Source organism: Nematolebias whitei, chromosome 23, assembly GCF_014905685.2.
Source record: "Nematolebias whitei isolate Nwh7 chromosome 23, NemWhi1, whole genome shotgun sequence".
In the NCBI taxonomy this organism is placed as follows: domain Eukaryota; kingdom Metazoa; phylum Chordata; class Actinopteri; order Cyprinodontiformes; family Rivulidae; genus Nematolebias; species Nematolebias whitei.
The window spans coordinates 9,593,155-9,606,122 of NC_056520.1; the positions used below are offsets into that span (position 1 = coordinate 9,593,155).

The 12,968-nt window shown below is 42.9% G+C and overlaps 2 protein-coding genes across 2 annotated transcripts in view; both read right to left on the reverse strand.

Moving 5' to 3' along the window:
• The window catches only part of creg1 (cellular repressor of E1A-stimulated genes 1), a 5,515-nt gene extending 3,914 nt beyond the window's left edge, over positions 1–1,601 (reverse strand). Inside the window, exons 1-4 of the mRNA XM_037696700.1 lie at positions 1,295–1,601; positions 768–887; positions 578–691; positions 409–497 (exon numbers count right to left, since the gene is read on the reverse strand). Of these exons, the coding sequence (XP_037552628.1) occupies positions 411–497; positions 578–691; positions 768–887; positions 1,295–1,576 (603 nt within the window). The 5' untranslated portion in view covers positions 1,577–1,601 and the 3' untranslated portion in view covers positions 409–410. The remainder of the gene's footprint in view (positions 1–408; positions 498–577; positions 692–767; positions 888–1,294) is intronic.
• Positions 1,602–3,484: 1,883 nt separating this feature from the next.
• setdb2 (SET domain bifurcated histone lysine methyltransferase 2) lies at positions 3,485–9,449 on the reverse strand. The gene is made up of 12 exons (XM_037696752.1): positions 9,262–9,449; positions 8,955–9,068; positions 8,774–8,878; positions 8,528–8,703; positions 8,181–8,441; positions 5,714–6,042; positions 5,463–5,632; positions 5,150–5,394; positions 4,208–4,256; positions 3,977–4,134; positions 3,697–3,785; positions 3,485–3,620 (listed from the first exon to the last, which is right to left on the reverse strand). The coding sequence occupies exons 1-12, from the start codon at positions 9,296–9,298 to the stop codon at positions 3,485–3,487; spliced, it is 1,869 nt and encodes a 622-aa protein (XP_037552680.1). The 5' UTR covers positions 9,299–9,449.
• Positions 9,450–12,968: the final 3,519 nt, after the last annotated feature.

Genomic DNA, 12,968 nt, shown 5'->3' on the forward strand with positions numbered 1-12,968 from the left:
ATATATTTATATTTTATTGTGATGTCTATTTTGTCATGATGCAACCTACTCACATTGCCTTTGCGATCTGCCGGTCAATAGCGATCTAGATCGTGCTTTACGCATTGAGCACCCCTGCCTTAGACCTACGAGAACCCTTAGATCTACAAAAATCTTTAGAACAACAAGAACCATTTTAAACTACATAAACTACGACAACCACAACAAACACGAGAATCTAGAATTACAAGAACCTTCAGAACTGTAGGGAATTTTAAGACCATGAGAACTTTTAGAAACACAAGAACCTTTAGAACAACAAGAACCATTGTAAACAACGTAAACCATGAGAACCAAAATGAACTTTTGCAAACACGAGAATCTAGAACTATGAGAACCTTCAGAACTACAAGAACCTTGTGGTCTCACCGTCAGAGGGACTTCCTGTGAGGTGCAGCCTGGTAGTACTCCTCTGGACTGACGGTCTTCACCCCCCCAAAATAATCCAACACCCACACCTGAAACACAGAAGAACTTGAACTTCCCGTCGCTCAGCAGGTGTTGCCAGAACCGCTGCTAGAACCGGAGGTTCTGGTACCTGGGTGATGTTGAACTTGGCGAAGAACCAGCTGTGGTCCACCGGCCAGTCGATCATCTCTGGGTGGCGGGTGAACAGAGCTTTCTTTGCAAACTCCGCCTCCGTGCCGTTTACCTGGACGCAGGGAGAGGAGGCGGGGTCAGGTAACACCTGGATACACAGGTGAGGACAGGTGAGGGCGTGTGGGTACCTCAAGCACAGATCCAGACAGGATGATGTGGGCGCAGAGTGGACTTTGAGGGTCGAAGCCCTGCTGCCGGCAGTAATCTGTCTGAGCCAGAGACATGGACAGAGACGCCTGAGGATTCACCTGCAGGGGGCGTGGCCAAGGACAGGTGAGTCATAAAACCGGTAAGGCATGTGGACACACAAAACACCAAACTGAGCTTATTAAAAGTAAATTATCACACAAGACAAAATTGGTGCAGCAGCGAACATAAAATAAACGTTATAATAAAAGTAAACAAATATATAATCACGACTTATAAAGGTGATTTATTTTTTATTTTTATTTATATCCAGAAATAAATATGTTCTCGCAGCTGATTTATTTTTGTGCTACTAAAAACAAACAACAAAAACTGCTTAGTCACGTCTGTAACTGAAGTCACGTGACGTGTTTTCGTTGTGACGCAGCAACTAATTATGTTTTACAGTAAACCTGCATCAAATGGACATTTTTAAAAACGACTTGTTTACAGAAGAAGCTTCCGGTACCTGCAGATCCTGGACCGAGATCTCCATGCGGGTCAGGTACATGTAGGGAACCCCGGTGCTGGTCCCGGGGGGTCCGTCGCTCACCGAGAACACGTTGGAGAACGGCTGACCCACCACCGGGCTGCGAGTGGATATGGTGGCCATGGAGGTCCAGTCGCACCGGTGCGCGATGAAGCGCGCGACCCGGGCCACCTGCTCGTGAGGCGGGATCCGGAACCGGCAGGCGGAGGAAGACGGGCCGAGGAGGAGGAAGAGGAGGACGAGCCGCAGAGAAGAGGACATAACGGTCGCGGTCTGTGTGTCTCTACTCGACAGAGCGAGCCGGAAAAGGAACGGAAGTAAACAAGCGGAGTTCCTGTGTGGCGTTTCAGAATAAAGGCACAATTTATTTTCGGAATAAAAGAGGTGACGATTTTCAGAGCAAATGTATGGAAGCCCGTTTCTGCCAATGATAAGGAATAAAACGTTCAATGGTATAAACTTCAACCTGTATATTTATTATATTATTATTTATATTTTATTATTTCTTGTGGCAGATTTTATTAAATTTCAAGAGGCATTTTTTAAGCAACATTTTATTTTGAAACTACCGGTACTTCAGACTGTAGTTTCCATTTAATGTACTTTTTTTTAATTCTCAAACTCTAGTAAGGAGTTGTTTACTTGGATGATTGAGCCTACAAAACTTCTTTTTGACAATAGATACAATTTTAATTTGTAAGATTTAGCCTTCATATCTTCAGTTTGACTCGGTTTACTACTTTACAAAACTTTTATTGTGGAAATTATTTTGTAATCCTACAAAAAAACACTTGCTGCATTTTATTTTTGTAATCCTTAGTCTGTATATTTATTTTTTTCACAGCTCCATGAATTATGGAGAGCCATGTCCTTCAAAATTAAATAAATAATTAATATTGGGAAGAAAAAAAAAACACCTTTTCTATTTAAATGTGTTTTTTTTTATTTTTATGGGAACAGTTATATATTTAATGGAATATTTATTAATAATTTTTAAATACTATTTATTTATTTAATTTGAATGAAATGGCTCCATAATGAATAGCTTTATTTTTAATCATTATAAGCGTTTTTTTTTAGCAAATGCTTTTCAAGTTAGTTATAATTTTTTTTAATTTTCCAGCCGCCATTGAAAAAAAACAAATTGTTCTATATTCAGTCATAATTTCGACTTTCAAAGTCAAAATTTTGACTTTGAAAGTCGAAATTATGACTGAACATTGGACATTTTGTTTTTCATTGGCAGAAACGGACTTCCACAAAAATTTGCGCAAGACAAAAAAATAAATAAATAAATAAAAAAAAACGATGCTGCAGAAGAGGATGGAAGTCCAAAATATAAACTGCTGGAAAGTTTAAAAAAATTATAACTAACATGGAGAAGTTTGCTTAAAAATAAAGCTATTCATTATGGAGAGCCATTTCATTCAAATTAAATAAATAGTGTTTCCATTAAATAAAATATTTAAATAGAAAAGTTTTTTTTTTTTTCCCCAAGATAATTTAATTTTTTTTAATTTTGAATGAAATGGCTCTCCATAATTCATGGAGCTGTGAAAAAAAACAAAAACTAAGGATTACAAAAATAAAATGCAGCAAGTGTTTTTTTTGTAGGATTACAAAATAATTTTCACAATAAAAGTTTTGTAAAGTAGTAAACTGAGTCAAACTGAAAACATGAAGGCTAAATCTTACAAATTAAAGTTTTATCTATTATCAAAGCAACTCCTTACTAGAGTTTGAGAATTAAAAAAAAAAGCGCATTAAATGGAAACTACAGTCGGAAGTACCAGTAGTTTCAAAATAAAAGTTTGCTTTAAAAAAAAAAAAAACAGCCTCTTGAAATTTAATAAAAAGAAACAATAAAATATAAATAACAATATAATAAATATACAGACTGAAGTTTACAGTAAAATATTTTATTGCAAGTTTAATCTTAATATACAGTATTGTACTAGTTTCAAAATAAAAGAAATGGAACAAAACAAAAAAGTGGCACTAAGAAGACAAATATTTTCTAAATAAACATTTTATAAATACAAACGCCAAATCTTAATATTTTATTACAAAACTTTAGTAGAAAAATATGCAAACAAATTTACAAGAAGTATTAAAAAAAAAAAACTTGTGATAACTCAGGTGGTTTCCATGGTTACCGCACCTACAACATCACACACAACCGATGGGAAGCCACCCCTGGCAACAGTCGCTACGACAGAGACAGGGCGCTTCTTGTTTGTGCTCCGAGGCGGCGTGAGCGTCGGCGGCGTAGTTCCAGGTGAGCTCGGTGCCGGCCTTCACGACCCTGACGAAAAAAACAAAACGTAAATAAAACAACCTGCAGAATCCAGAGGCGCATGAACGCACCGCGGCATCCTCACCTGTCTGTGAAAAAGGCGATGACGGGGAAGGCCGGGTCGTGGGAGTCCGTGAAGACGTTCTGGATGAAAAGGTTCGGCTGGCAGCTGTGCTGTGGGCGGAGCCAAAAAGAAAAAAAAAATATAGTCTGGAAGACTTCGTCACTCAAACAAGGACAGCAGCTAAATGCTAGAATCGCTAACCAGTAGCTAAAAGCTAAAACAGCAGCTGAACGTGTTTTCCGTCCTGATTGTCTGACTTCAGACTGGACGGGGTTTGGACCTTTGGTTCTGGTCCACTCACGTTAATGAAGCGGCTCACGTTGCCCTCCTTGCTGGCGTCCACCAAACACACGTCCTCCACCTCCGCGGCTCGTTTTAAACTCCTCCGGACCTCCGTCTTCGACCCGCCCACTTCCTGTCCCTCCGTGGTGGCGGTAGCCTCCGCCTCTGGCGGGTCGCCTGACGAGAAACGTCCGACCGTTTGAGTTTGTCGAGAATCAAGAACGATAAAAATGTATTTAGATTTTAGAACCTGCTGATGGAGACGTCAAGTCTGGACCTCCGACCAGAACCGTCTGAACCTGAATAAACAACAAGAGACTAATTAAATAATAATAATAATTTAAAGATAAAACTGCATTTCTAGTGAAAGCATAACTTGAACGCTCATTTCTGAAGAAGCCGAAACAGTTGAAAGCCTCAAATAGCTGAATGTGAGCCAAAAAAATAAATGTAGCAACATGCTAGCAACAAAAGTTAGCTGATATTAGGCTAAAAAAGGCTGAAAACAGCAAAATGACAGCTGAAAGTAGCGAGATGTTAAATAAAAGCTAACGGTAACAAATGACAACCTAAAAATAGCAAAGAGTCGGAGTGGTGGCGCAGAGGTAAGAGAAGGTGATGGGAAGGTCGCTGGTTCAACTCCCCAGACATCAAAATGTGGGTGGAAACGGTAAAACACCCACACGACTCCACCCTCATTTGCCCAACTCTGGGCCCTTGAGCAAGGCACTTAACCATCTGCTCCCAAAACAGGTCTCTCATGAAAATGAGTCCTCGTGACTCAATGAGACTATCTTTATAAAGAAAGGGTAAATTAAATAAATATTTAAAAAAAATAGTAAAAAGCTAGCTAAATGTAGCAAAGACCAACGTCCTGTTTACACGACAACAAACTGTTTTTCAATGTTTATTTGTGGGTAATAAAGATGTCAGTCCCAGACATCTCTTTAAATAATTGAAGAGTTGTCGATGTATTTCTATCAGGTGGTGTGTGTGTGTGTGTGTGGGGGGGGTTAAAAATAAAGTTAAATATTTTGAAAAGTATACAAGTAAAAACAAAAAAAGATCAGAATCTTTTGATACACGAACAGCTAAAACAACACAAAGTATGTGGGGGTTAAAAAACAAAAACAGCTGAAGACAAGTGCTGACTCAGCGTTCACGCGAGAACTTTTCAGCTCTCGACTCCAACCTTCTCCTGGTCCTGAGGCGCAGCACCGGACTCGGCGGGTCTCTGGATCACCGCGACGTACAGAGGCGGTGAGGCTGAAGACAAAATGGGCGGGGGCGTCTCTACCAGGTTGCTCCGCCCCTCCAGCACCGGCGGGGCCAGCCACTCGGTGACCAGCTCCACCTCGTCGTCGGATGGAAGTTCGGCTGCGAACACCTTCGGAGGTGGCCGCTCGACTCGACTCTGGGCCCGCTGCAGGACCAAACCTGTCCGGGAAATCACTTTAAACACGAGGTCCGCCTGCCAGAATCGGGTCCATGGCGCCGAGCCTCACCTGCATAGATGCACACGAAGGTGCCGCGGTCCAAGTCGTCACGGCAGCGGACGCCCCAGTTGCGGTCCTCGGTCTGGAAGACCTGGAGGCGAACTCTGATACCTCTCTGGACCAGGCGGTTCTGACAGTGAGAGCGGTCGCAGCCGCACCACGGTCCACATTCATACAACCTGAAGGAGGAGGACACGTCATCTCAGCAGCTCGTTTTCCTCGACTGATTCGTTTTGAACAGCCTTCAGGTGTTTCCTCACCCTGACGGTACAGGCTCCAGCAGCCGGTGGTGACTGTAGCCCCGCCCATCTGTCACCATGGCGATGCAGGCGCAGCGGTCAGCGTCCCGGCAGCCGTCGTCGCAGTCGCAGCAGACCCGGAACAGCTTCGGCCCGCGGCTCAGAAAGCAGCCGTGCGGCCAACGGTCCTTCCTGTAACGAAAGTCCGAGGGCCGGGCGCCGTCTTCCCCGACGCACAGCTCCACCAGCGTCGGCTCCGCCCCCCGGCTCAGGTCCTCCTCTAAACGGGGCTGACCCGGCGTCAGGGCAGGGTCCAACCGCACCAAGGGGTTAAAGGTAAAACAGTCCACCTGCAGCAGGAAGAAGACAGGTGGGACGTGTTTGTAGAGTTGTTCATAGAGCACTTCATGTTCTATTCTAATTCTTCTGGTTTGAATTAAATGTTTGCAACAAGCTTCAAGAGTTAGGTGTTCAATTCAGCAAAACAATAGCTAAAAGATAAAATGGGTTAAAATAAAAGCTCCAATCATTTGAATAAAAATCATAAATGTTGTACTTCTTCCAGTTATTTAACTGTCATCAATGGTGTACCACAAGGCTCAGTCTTAGGGCCCACCCTCTTTACAATCAACTTAAGTAATGTAGGTCAGATCATTCCTGACGCATCTTTACATTTCTATGCCAACATAAGTTGTTTATTGTTGAGCTAAATCAGTTCATTCAACCTTCATTTATACAGGTTAGTCTCCTTGAGCCTCGAGGACTCATTTACAAGTGAGACCTGATTCAAACAAAGAACACAGATGAGGTACAGATAACAATAGACAATCATATAAAAGCATAAAATGTAAAGTAAATAGAAGAAATTATTTAAAAACTAAACAGAAGCAACTACATTATAAAGCGATGTAAAATACTAAAAACAGGAACATGTCTGTGTTGGTTTCTGCCATGAACTTAACAGATGTTTAAAATCCCTTAGAGAGGTCAAGGTCGAGAGCTTCAGATCTTTTTGTAAGATGTTCCAGGATACAAGAGCAGAGTAAGAGAATGCCCTTTTGCCAAGTTCGGTCCTCACTGAGGGAACACTGCAGGTAATTATGTCTTGAGAGCGCACGCTGTAGCTGCTAAGGTTTTCCAGCTTTTACAATCTGTATTCGACATCATCCAGTCAGATTTGTTCCGTATAAAACTGGTGCTAAACGCCGGTAAAACTAAAGGGATGTTGTTTTCAAACAGGAAGTCGGGACCAGCAGTTCTTCCTCCGATTGTATCCTCAATTTTTTTTTTTACCCTTTTATTTATACAGGTAGTCTCATTGAGCCACGAGAACTCATTTTCAAGAGAGACCTGTTTTAGGGAGCAGATGGGGGGTTAAGGGCCTTGCTCATGGGCCCAGAGTGGGGCGAATGAGGGTGGGGGCAAGTGTGGGTGCTTCACCTACCCCACCCACATTTTTGATGTTGTCGGTACCGGGGTGTGAACCGGCAATCTTCCGATCACAGGCCCGATTAGGGAATGGTGTCCCTATTGAGTTTGTCGATTCCTACAAATATTTGGGTATCTTGGTCGATTCAAATCTCTTTTTTAAGCTTCATGTGGAAAACCTAGTAAGGAAACTGAAAGTTAAACTGGGTTTCTTTTTCAGAAATAGATCCTGTTTAACTCTGAACGCTAGGAAACACCTTGTATCTGTGACTTTCATTCCCTTCATTGATTACGGTGACATTATTTACATGAACGCTCCTACAAGAACCCTGCAGATGCTGTCCATCATGGTGCGCCAAGATTCATAATTGGCTGTCACTACCGTACCCATCACTGCACCCAGTATCCACTGGTTAACTGGACATCATTAACTTCACACAGACTCTCTCACTGGTACATTTTCATCTTTAAATCACTTCTTGGTCTGTTGCCTTCATACATCTCCTCCTACATGTCTCTGCGTGAGTGCAACTACAGCGTGCGCTCTCAGGACATTATTACCTGCAGTGTTCCCTCAGTGAGGACTGAACTAGGCTAAAGGGCCTTCTCCTACTCCGCTCCCGTTTCCTGGAATATCTTACAAAAAGATCTGAATCTCTTGACCTTGACCTCTCTAAGTGGCTTCAAACATCTGTTAAGTTCATGGAAAAAACCAATGCAGACATGTTCCTTTTTTCTTGCGTCACTTTATAATGTAGCTGTTTTTATTTTTGTTTTATATCAATACTTTGATTTACTTTATTTTATATGCTTTTTGTAACTGTTTATTGTTGTTTGTACCTCATCTGTGATCATTTCGTTTAAAACAGGTCTCTCTTGTAAATGAGTCCTCGTGACTCAATGAAACTAAATAAATGTTGAATTTTTCAAAAACATATAAAATTGAACCGAAAGCAAAAGTTGCAGTACCCATCTTCTAACCGGGCTCAAAGTTCTGATGTCTGAATGGATAAAACAGCTGAAAATGTGCTGAAGTAGTTCACATGTCTCTGAGACGGACCTGCAGGACGTTGTAGCTGTCTGTGACAGACAGGAAGCACATCACGTCGTCATGGTTACGAAGACTTTGCCCACACGGTGCTTTGTAAATGACGTCCCAGTCGCCGTCGTCCTCCTCAGTCGTCTCGCCGTCTCGTAACGAAGTTATCAGTGGCATGGCGGTCAGCCTTTTGAAGCCGCAGAGCAGCGGCACCTTCAGAGGGTTCTGACCAAATAACGAGGAGGTGGACTGAGGCATTCTGGGTAAACCGGGTAGGCAGGCCTGGTGGGGGGTAGAGACATTACCTGAGGCGTGAGGTTTTCCTGGAGGAAGTTCATGCTTCTCCTGCACGTTTGTGACTCGTTTACCTTGCAGCAGATATGAGGGTGGTACTCCAACTGGACCGGAACCAGAGGAGGCAGCAGCTCCTCTCTGACAGCAGGAGGCGCCGCTGAAATGTTTGGTCCATTGAAGAGGCAGACGGGGGAGGCAGAGGAAGAGGAAGCTGTGGCGTGGTTGGGGGGGTCAGCCAGCAGCAGCTCACCTGCAGAAACAAACAACGTCATCACTTAGAAGTAATAACATCACAAACACACGTCCAGACCCATGCTTACCTGAACCGATGACCACCTGGACCACTGACGAGTCCTGGTCCTGATGGGGGTCTGAGGAGGAGGAGGAGTCCAGACACTCCAGCAGCCTCAGCGCCTGAACATATTCTGATGGAAACAACACAAACATCACAACAGAAATCACATGTCACTCCACTCAGACCAGCCAGGACGGAGTCAGCACCTTTATCTGTGGCAGTCTTCCTCTGCAGGACCCTCTTCAAGTGGTCCAGGTATTCAAAAACCCCACTGAAAGCCTGATCCACATCCTCCTCGGCCCAGAAGGTTTTGGCCCGTTCTGCAGAACAAAAGCACAAAAAAAACAATCATGTAGAAGAGAAGAGACCTAAGAACACATCCTTGTGGAACGCCTCACACAGTCTGTGGTGTCCATCCAGCTCTAGTTTTTTTTATTTTTTATTAAACCAGAATAAGCAGTGACCCAGTTTGTCTGAGCGTGCGTGAGCTCCGTGCGAGCAGTTATTTCTTACCCACGTCGCGTGGATCCAGCGTGTCTTCCATTATCATCCCAGACTGATAGCTGTAAGCTAGCTCAAATAAAAACACTGAGCTAATCCTAAAGTAAAACAGAAGTAGACGGACTAATTAACTAATGAACTAGTTTCATCAAACTCGAGTCGCCATTTTGAATTTTTTTTTAATTACCGGTAAATCTGGATTTTATTCATTTAGACTCGTAGCTGCTAAGCTAACTGATGCTAACGAAGAGCTAAAATATTAAAGTCTCAACGAGCAGCGTTGAGACTTCACACCGTAAAGTATATGACGGAAAGTTTTAAAAAGTTAAATTAGCTCTGCTCTAATAGAAACTGCGCTCTATTTTTGGGCTGTTGTTAGTCTTTATTGGTCCACAGCGGTTGCCGTAGATTTAAAAAGCGTATTATGCCCTTTTCTCGGTCTGCCAGGCGATACAAGTTAAAGCATCGAAAAACTGTTCGGGGTGAACAAAGTACTTATAAAATCAATTAAATACACTTATTATCAATTACATTAAGTCAATACTCCTAATTCTTCAAGTGATTAATCTATAAATTAGTTACGTTTAGAAAAATGCTCCAATCATAACAAGATTTGGATTTTCCAAAAATTTCCAGGAGTCACATAAGAGCAGTTTTAATAATTGTAAATAAACTCGACTGTTTAAACGTTATGATTTTGAAATTTTATTACAAAATGAGTTTGTGGGTTTAAAAAAAATAAAACTTGTACTGTTTTGTAACTAAAGAGTAAAGATGTGCATTCTGTAAGTCAAAACTCAGGACGTTAATATTTGAATTGAGCCTCGTAGCGCACCGTACGCAGGTTTACAGATGAAAATAAATAATCATGGGGCGCTTGTATAATATAGTTTTATATGAAAACAATGAGTGGATAAAAGGGAGCAGCCTGTCCGGAAACAAATTGCGACTTTTACTGCTTTTAACGGGAGCTCTTTGATCTCACCGCAAAGAATCAGCTGTTGATCACTTCCGGTTCGGTTTCGTAACAGTTGGATAAGAAACTTGACGCTTATGTACGAGAGGTGTCAAAGATCGAACAAGTGAGGGGTTTTATAACAGGTACTCTATTTATTTTACTGTAAATAATATGTTTATTTATCTGCTTGTTTACAACAATCAGCCAGAACATTATAACCATAACCCAAAGAGTCAGCTTTAAACAACACTGGCTCACCCCTTGGGTCATGTATGAATTACTTCCTCTGGGGATGCTCAGACAAAAAGGACTGAGTATGAGAGGCACGAATATCCAAACAAAAACTTTGGAAAATTCTTGAAGTTCTGGAAAACTGATGATTAAAAACCACTTTATCAGATTCCAGGAACTTCTAGATCCTTGAAGCGAAAGAAGCAAAGACCAGGGGTTTAAGATGCCACTTGTGATTATTAGAAGTTGGCAGAGATCATCTGTGGTGATAGTAGGGTGCAGGTGGAAGAGAGTCTGGAGAGAAGAGGTTGGTGATGAAAGGGGAGTGTGAGATCGAGGCAGATGATTCATTATAGACGCCTAAAAGGGACAGCCTGAAGAAGAATCTACGATTGTTAATTCAGGAGGTTTATGTGGTGTCATTAAAATATATTTTTATTTTTATGACTCTCCTCACCTCCATATTTTTTTCCGCTCGTTCCTCAAGTCTGATGAAACGCTGATGTCCGAGATGTCTGTGGTTCAGCGGCCAGCGTGTGAGGCCTTCTGGGCGATGTGCGCAGCTGACTCCATGTCCATGCCGGTCCACTGGTACTACGATATCCTGGACATCAGGAGGGACTTTGGAGGCTGGATCTCAGGCTTCAACTCGCCTGCAAACAGACACCCGTCCAGCATCTTGGCCCTGTCCAACACCGGTACAACTACTTCACTCATCCAGTCCACTTTCATCCCTAAAACCTGTAAAATGGCAAAAGTACTGTATTTATAGAACTAGTTTTATTTATCAAATTGTGTTTAGCCTTACACTATTCATGTGAATAAGCCTGATTTAACGCCCCAACTTCAACCACAAATTGAGCTAAACTCACTTTTATATGTTTGAAGAATCATTTCAGTCAAAAGACCAAAGAAGAAGAATTTTTATAAAATTTTATTATCATCAATCCCATCTTACAGGTTTACCCGTGTTTACCTCTGATTATTTGAAATAAACACAAGCATCATTTAAAAAAATTGTTTTTACTCAGAATCATTCCTATGTAGAAGAGAAGAGACCTAAGAACACGTCCTTGTGGAACGCCTCAATGATTAATGTTGCCGTTATTGTTTGTTGTGTTCTAGCTGGAAGCGGTCGGACTGCCTGGTCCACCAGAACCAAATCAGCAGATGTTGTCGGTAACGTCATCCTTCATGACAAGCTTGACTTGTGGAAGTCCTCCAACGGCTTGGCCCATTACCACCAAGGTACTGAAAACAAGTTATGAGATTTTAAACAAAAAAATTTGTGGTTTTGTATAAACATCTTTTTCTCGCTTGTTTTATGTGTCCTTGCTCTTATTCTCTGCCTCTTTGTGGTCACTGCGTGTCATTTAAAAGTAGTTTTGTGTGTCTGTTATTTCATGCCTCTGTGTTGCGATACCAACTCTTTGTTGTGTATTTTTGTCTCGTACGGTGGTTGTTGATAGTTTTTGGTATCCATATCCCGTGTAGGTCTTCAGGCCGGTGACAACACTCTGAACATCCTCTGTTCCCTGAGAGCAGCTCGGACTCTCACCCACGGACGTTTTAGTGACGTCTCCCAGCCGGACGCTCGAGCCGCTGTCCTGTCAGACTACATCCACTTCCTGACCACGCCCGGCTCCCACGCAGACACCTACGCTGAGTCGTTCCACCGGTCGTTCTTCGCCGACTGGCAGGACAGCAGACCGACGTCTCCCCGTGAGGTGAAACAAGCACTCCTTATCCAGCCGCTGGAAACCAGGTGTCACATCTGTCCCTGCTTATAGGACTTCCTGCACTCTTCAGGTTCTGATCTTTGCAGAGGAACGTTCCAGACGAATGCTGAGCTCTCAGTTTCCTGACAGCCAGCTGGACGCCATCGGCTGCCTTCCCATGATCCTCCCCTTCGTTCTGCTGTCAGCCAATGTGGAGCAGGCTGTGAGTGAACATAGACCAGATTCATCTGAAATGAGTCTCATCTCACCTTTAACGGTCTCTGTGTTCAGGTGTCGGCAGCAGTGGAGTTTGTGAAACTCACCCATCCTCACCCCAACGTGCCGAAGTATGTGTCCACCTACGCCCAGGCGCTGCACGCCGTTCTGGGTGGCGCCAGCCTCCGCCAGCAGGCCGAGCACGCTTTGAGGACATTGGACGCCTGGGACACCTGCCAGAGCTTCAGCAGCAAGGCTGCCAGGTCTGACAGAACTGGGTCGAATGGTTCTAGATCTCAATAAACTTAATGAGAAACGTCAGGTTTCATTGTTGGGGATATCGATTCAAACAACATCCTTACAACTCCTTCGCAACAAAGGTTAATCATAAGAGTATTCTTTTAGAGCCGTTAGAGTTTTCAGCAAAACACCAGCTCCTTCCATCAAGCAAATACGAGCTTTTCACATTATTTTCTGCGAAACATCGTCTTTTGAAAGCTGTTAAATTATGGGCAATGCACATTGATACATGAAGACCCAAACTAACAAAATATGTTCTCACGTGACTCGGGTACAAAATATGTTCTCACGTGACT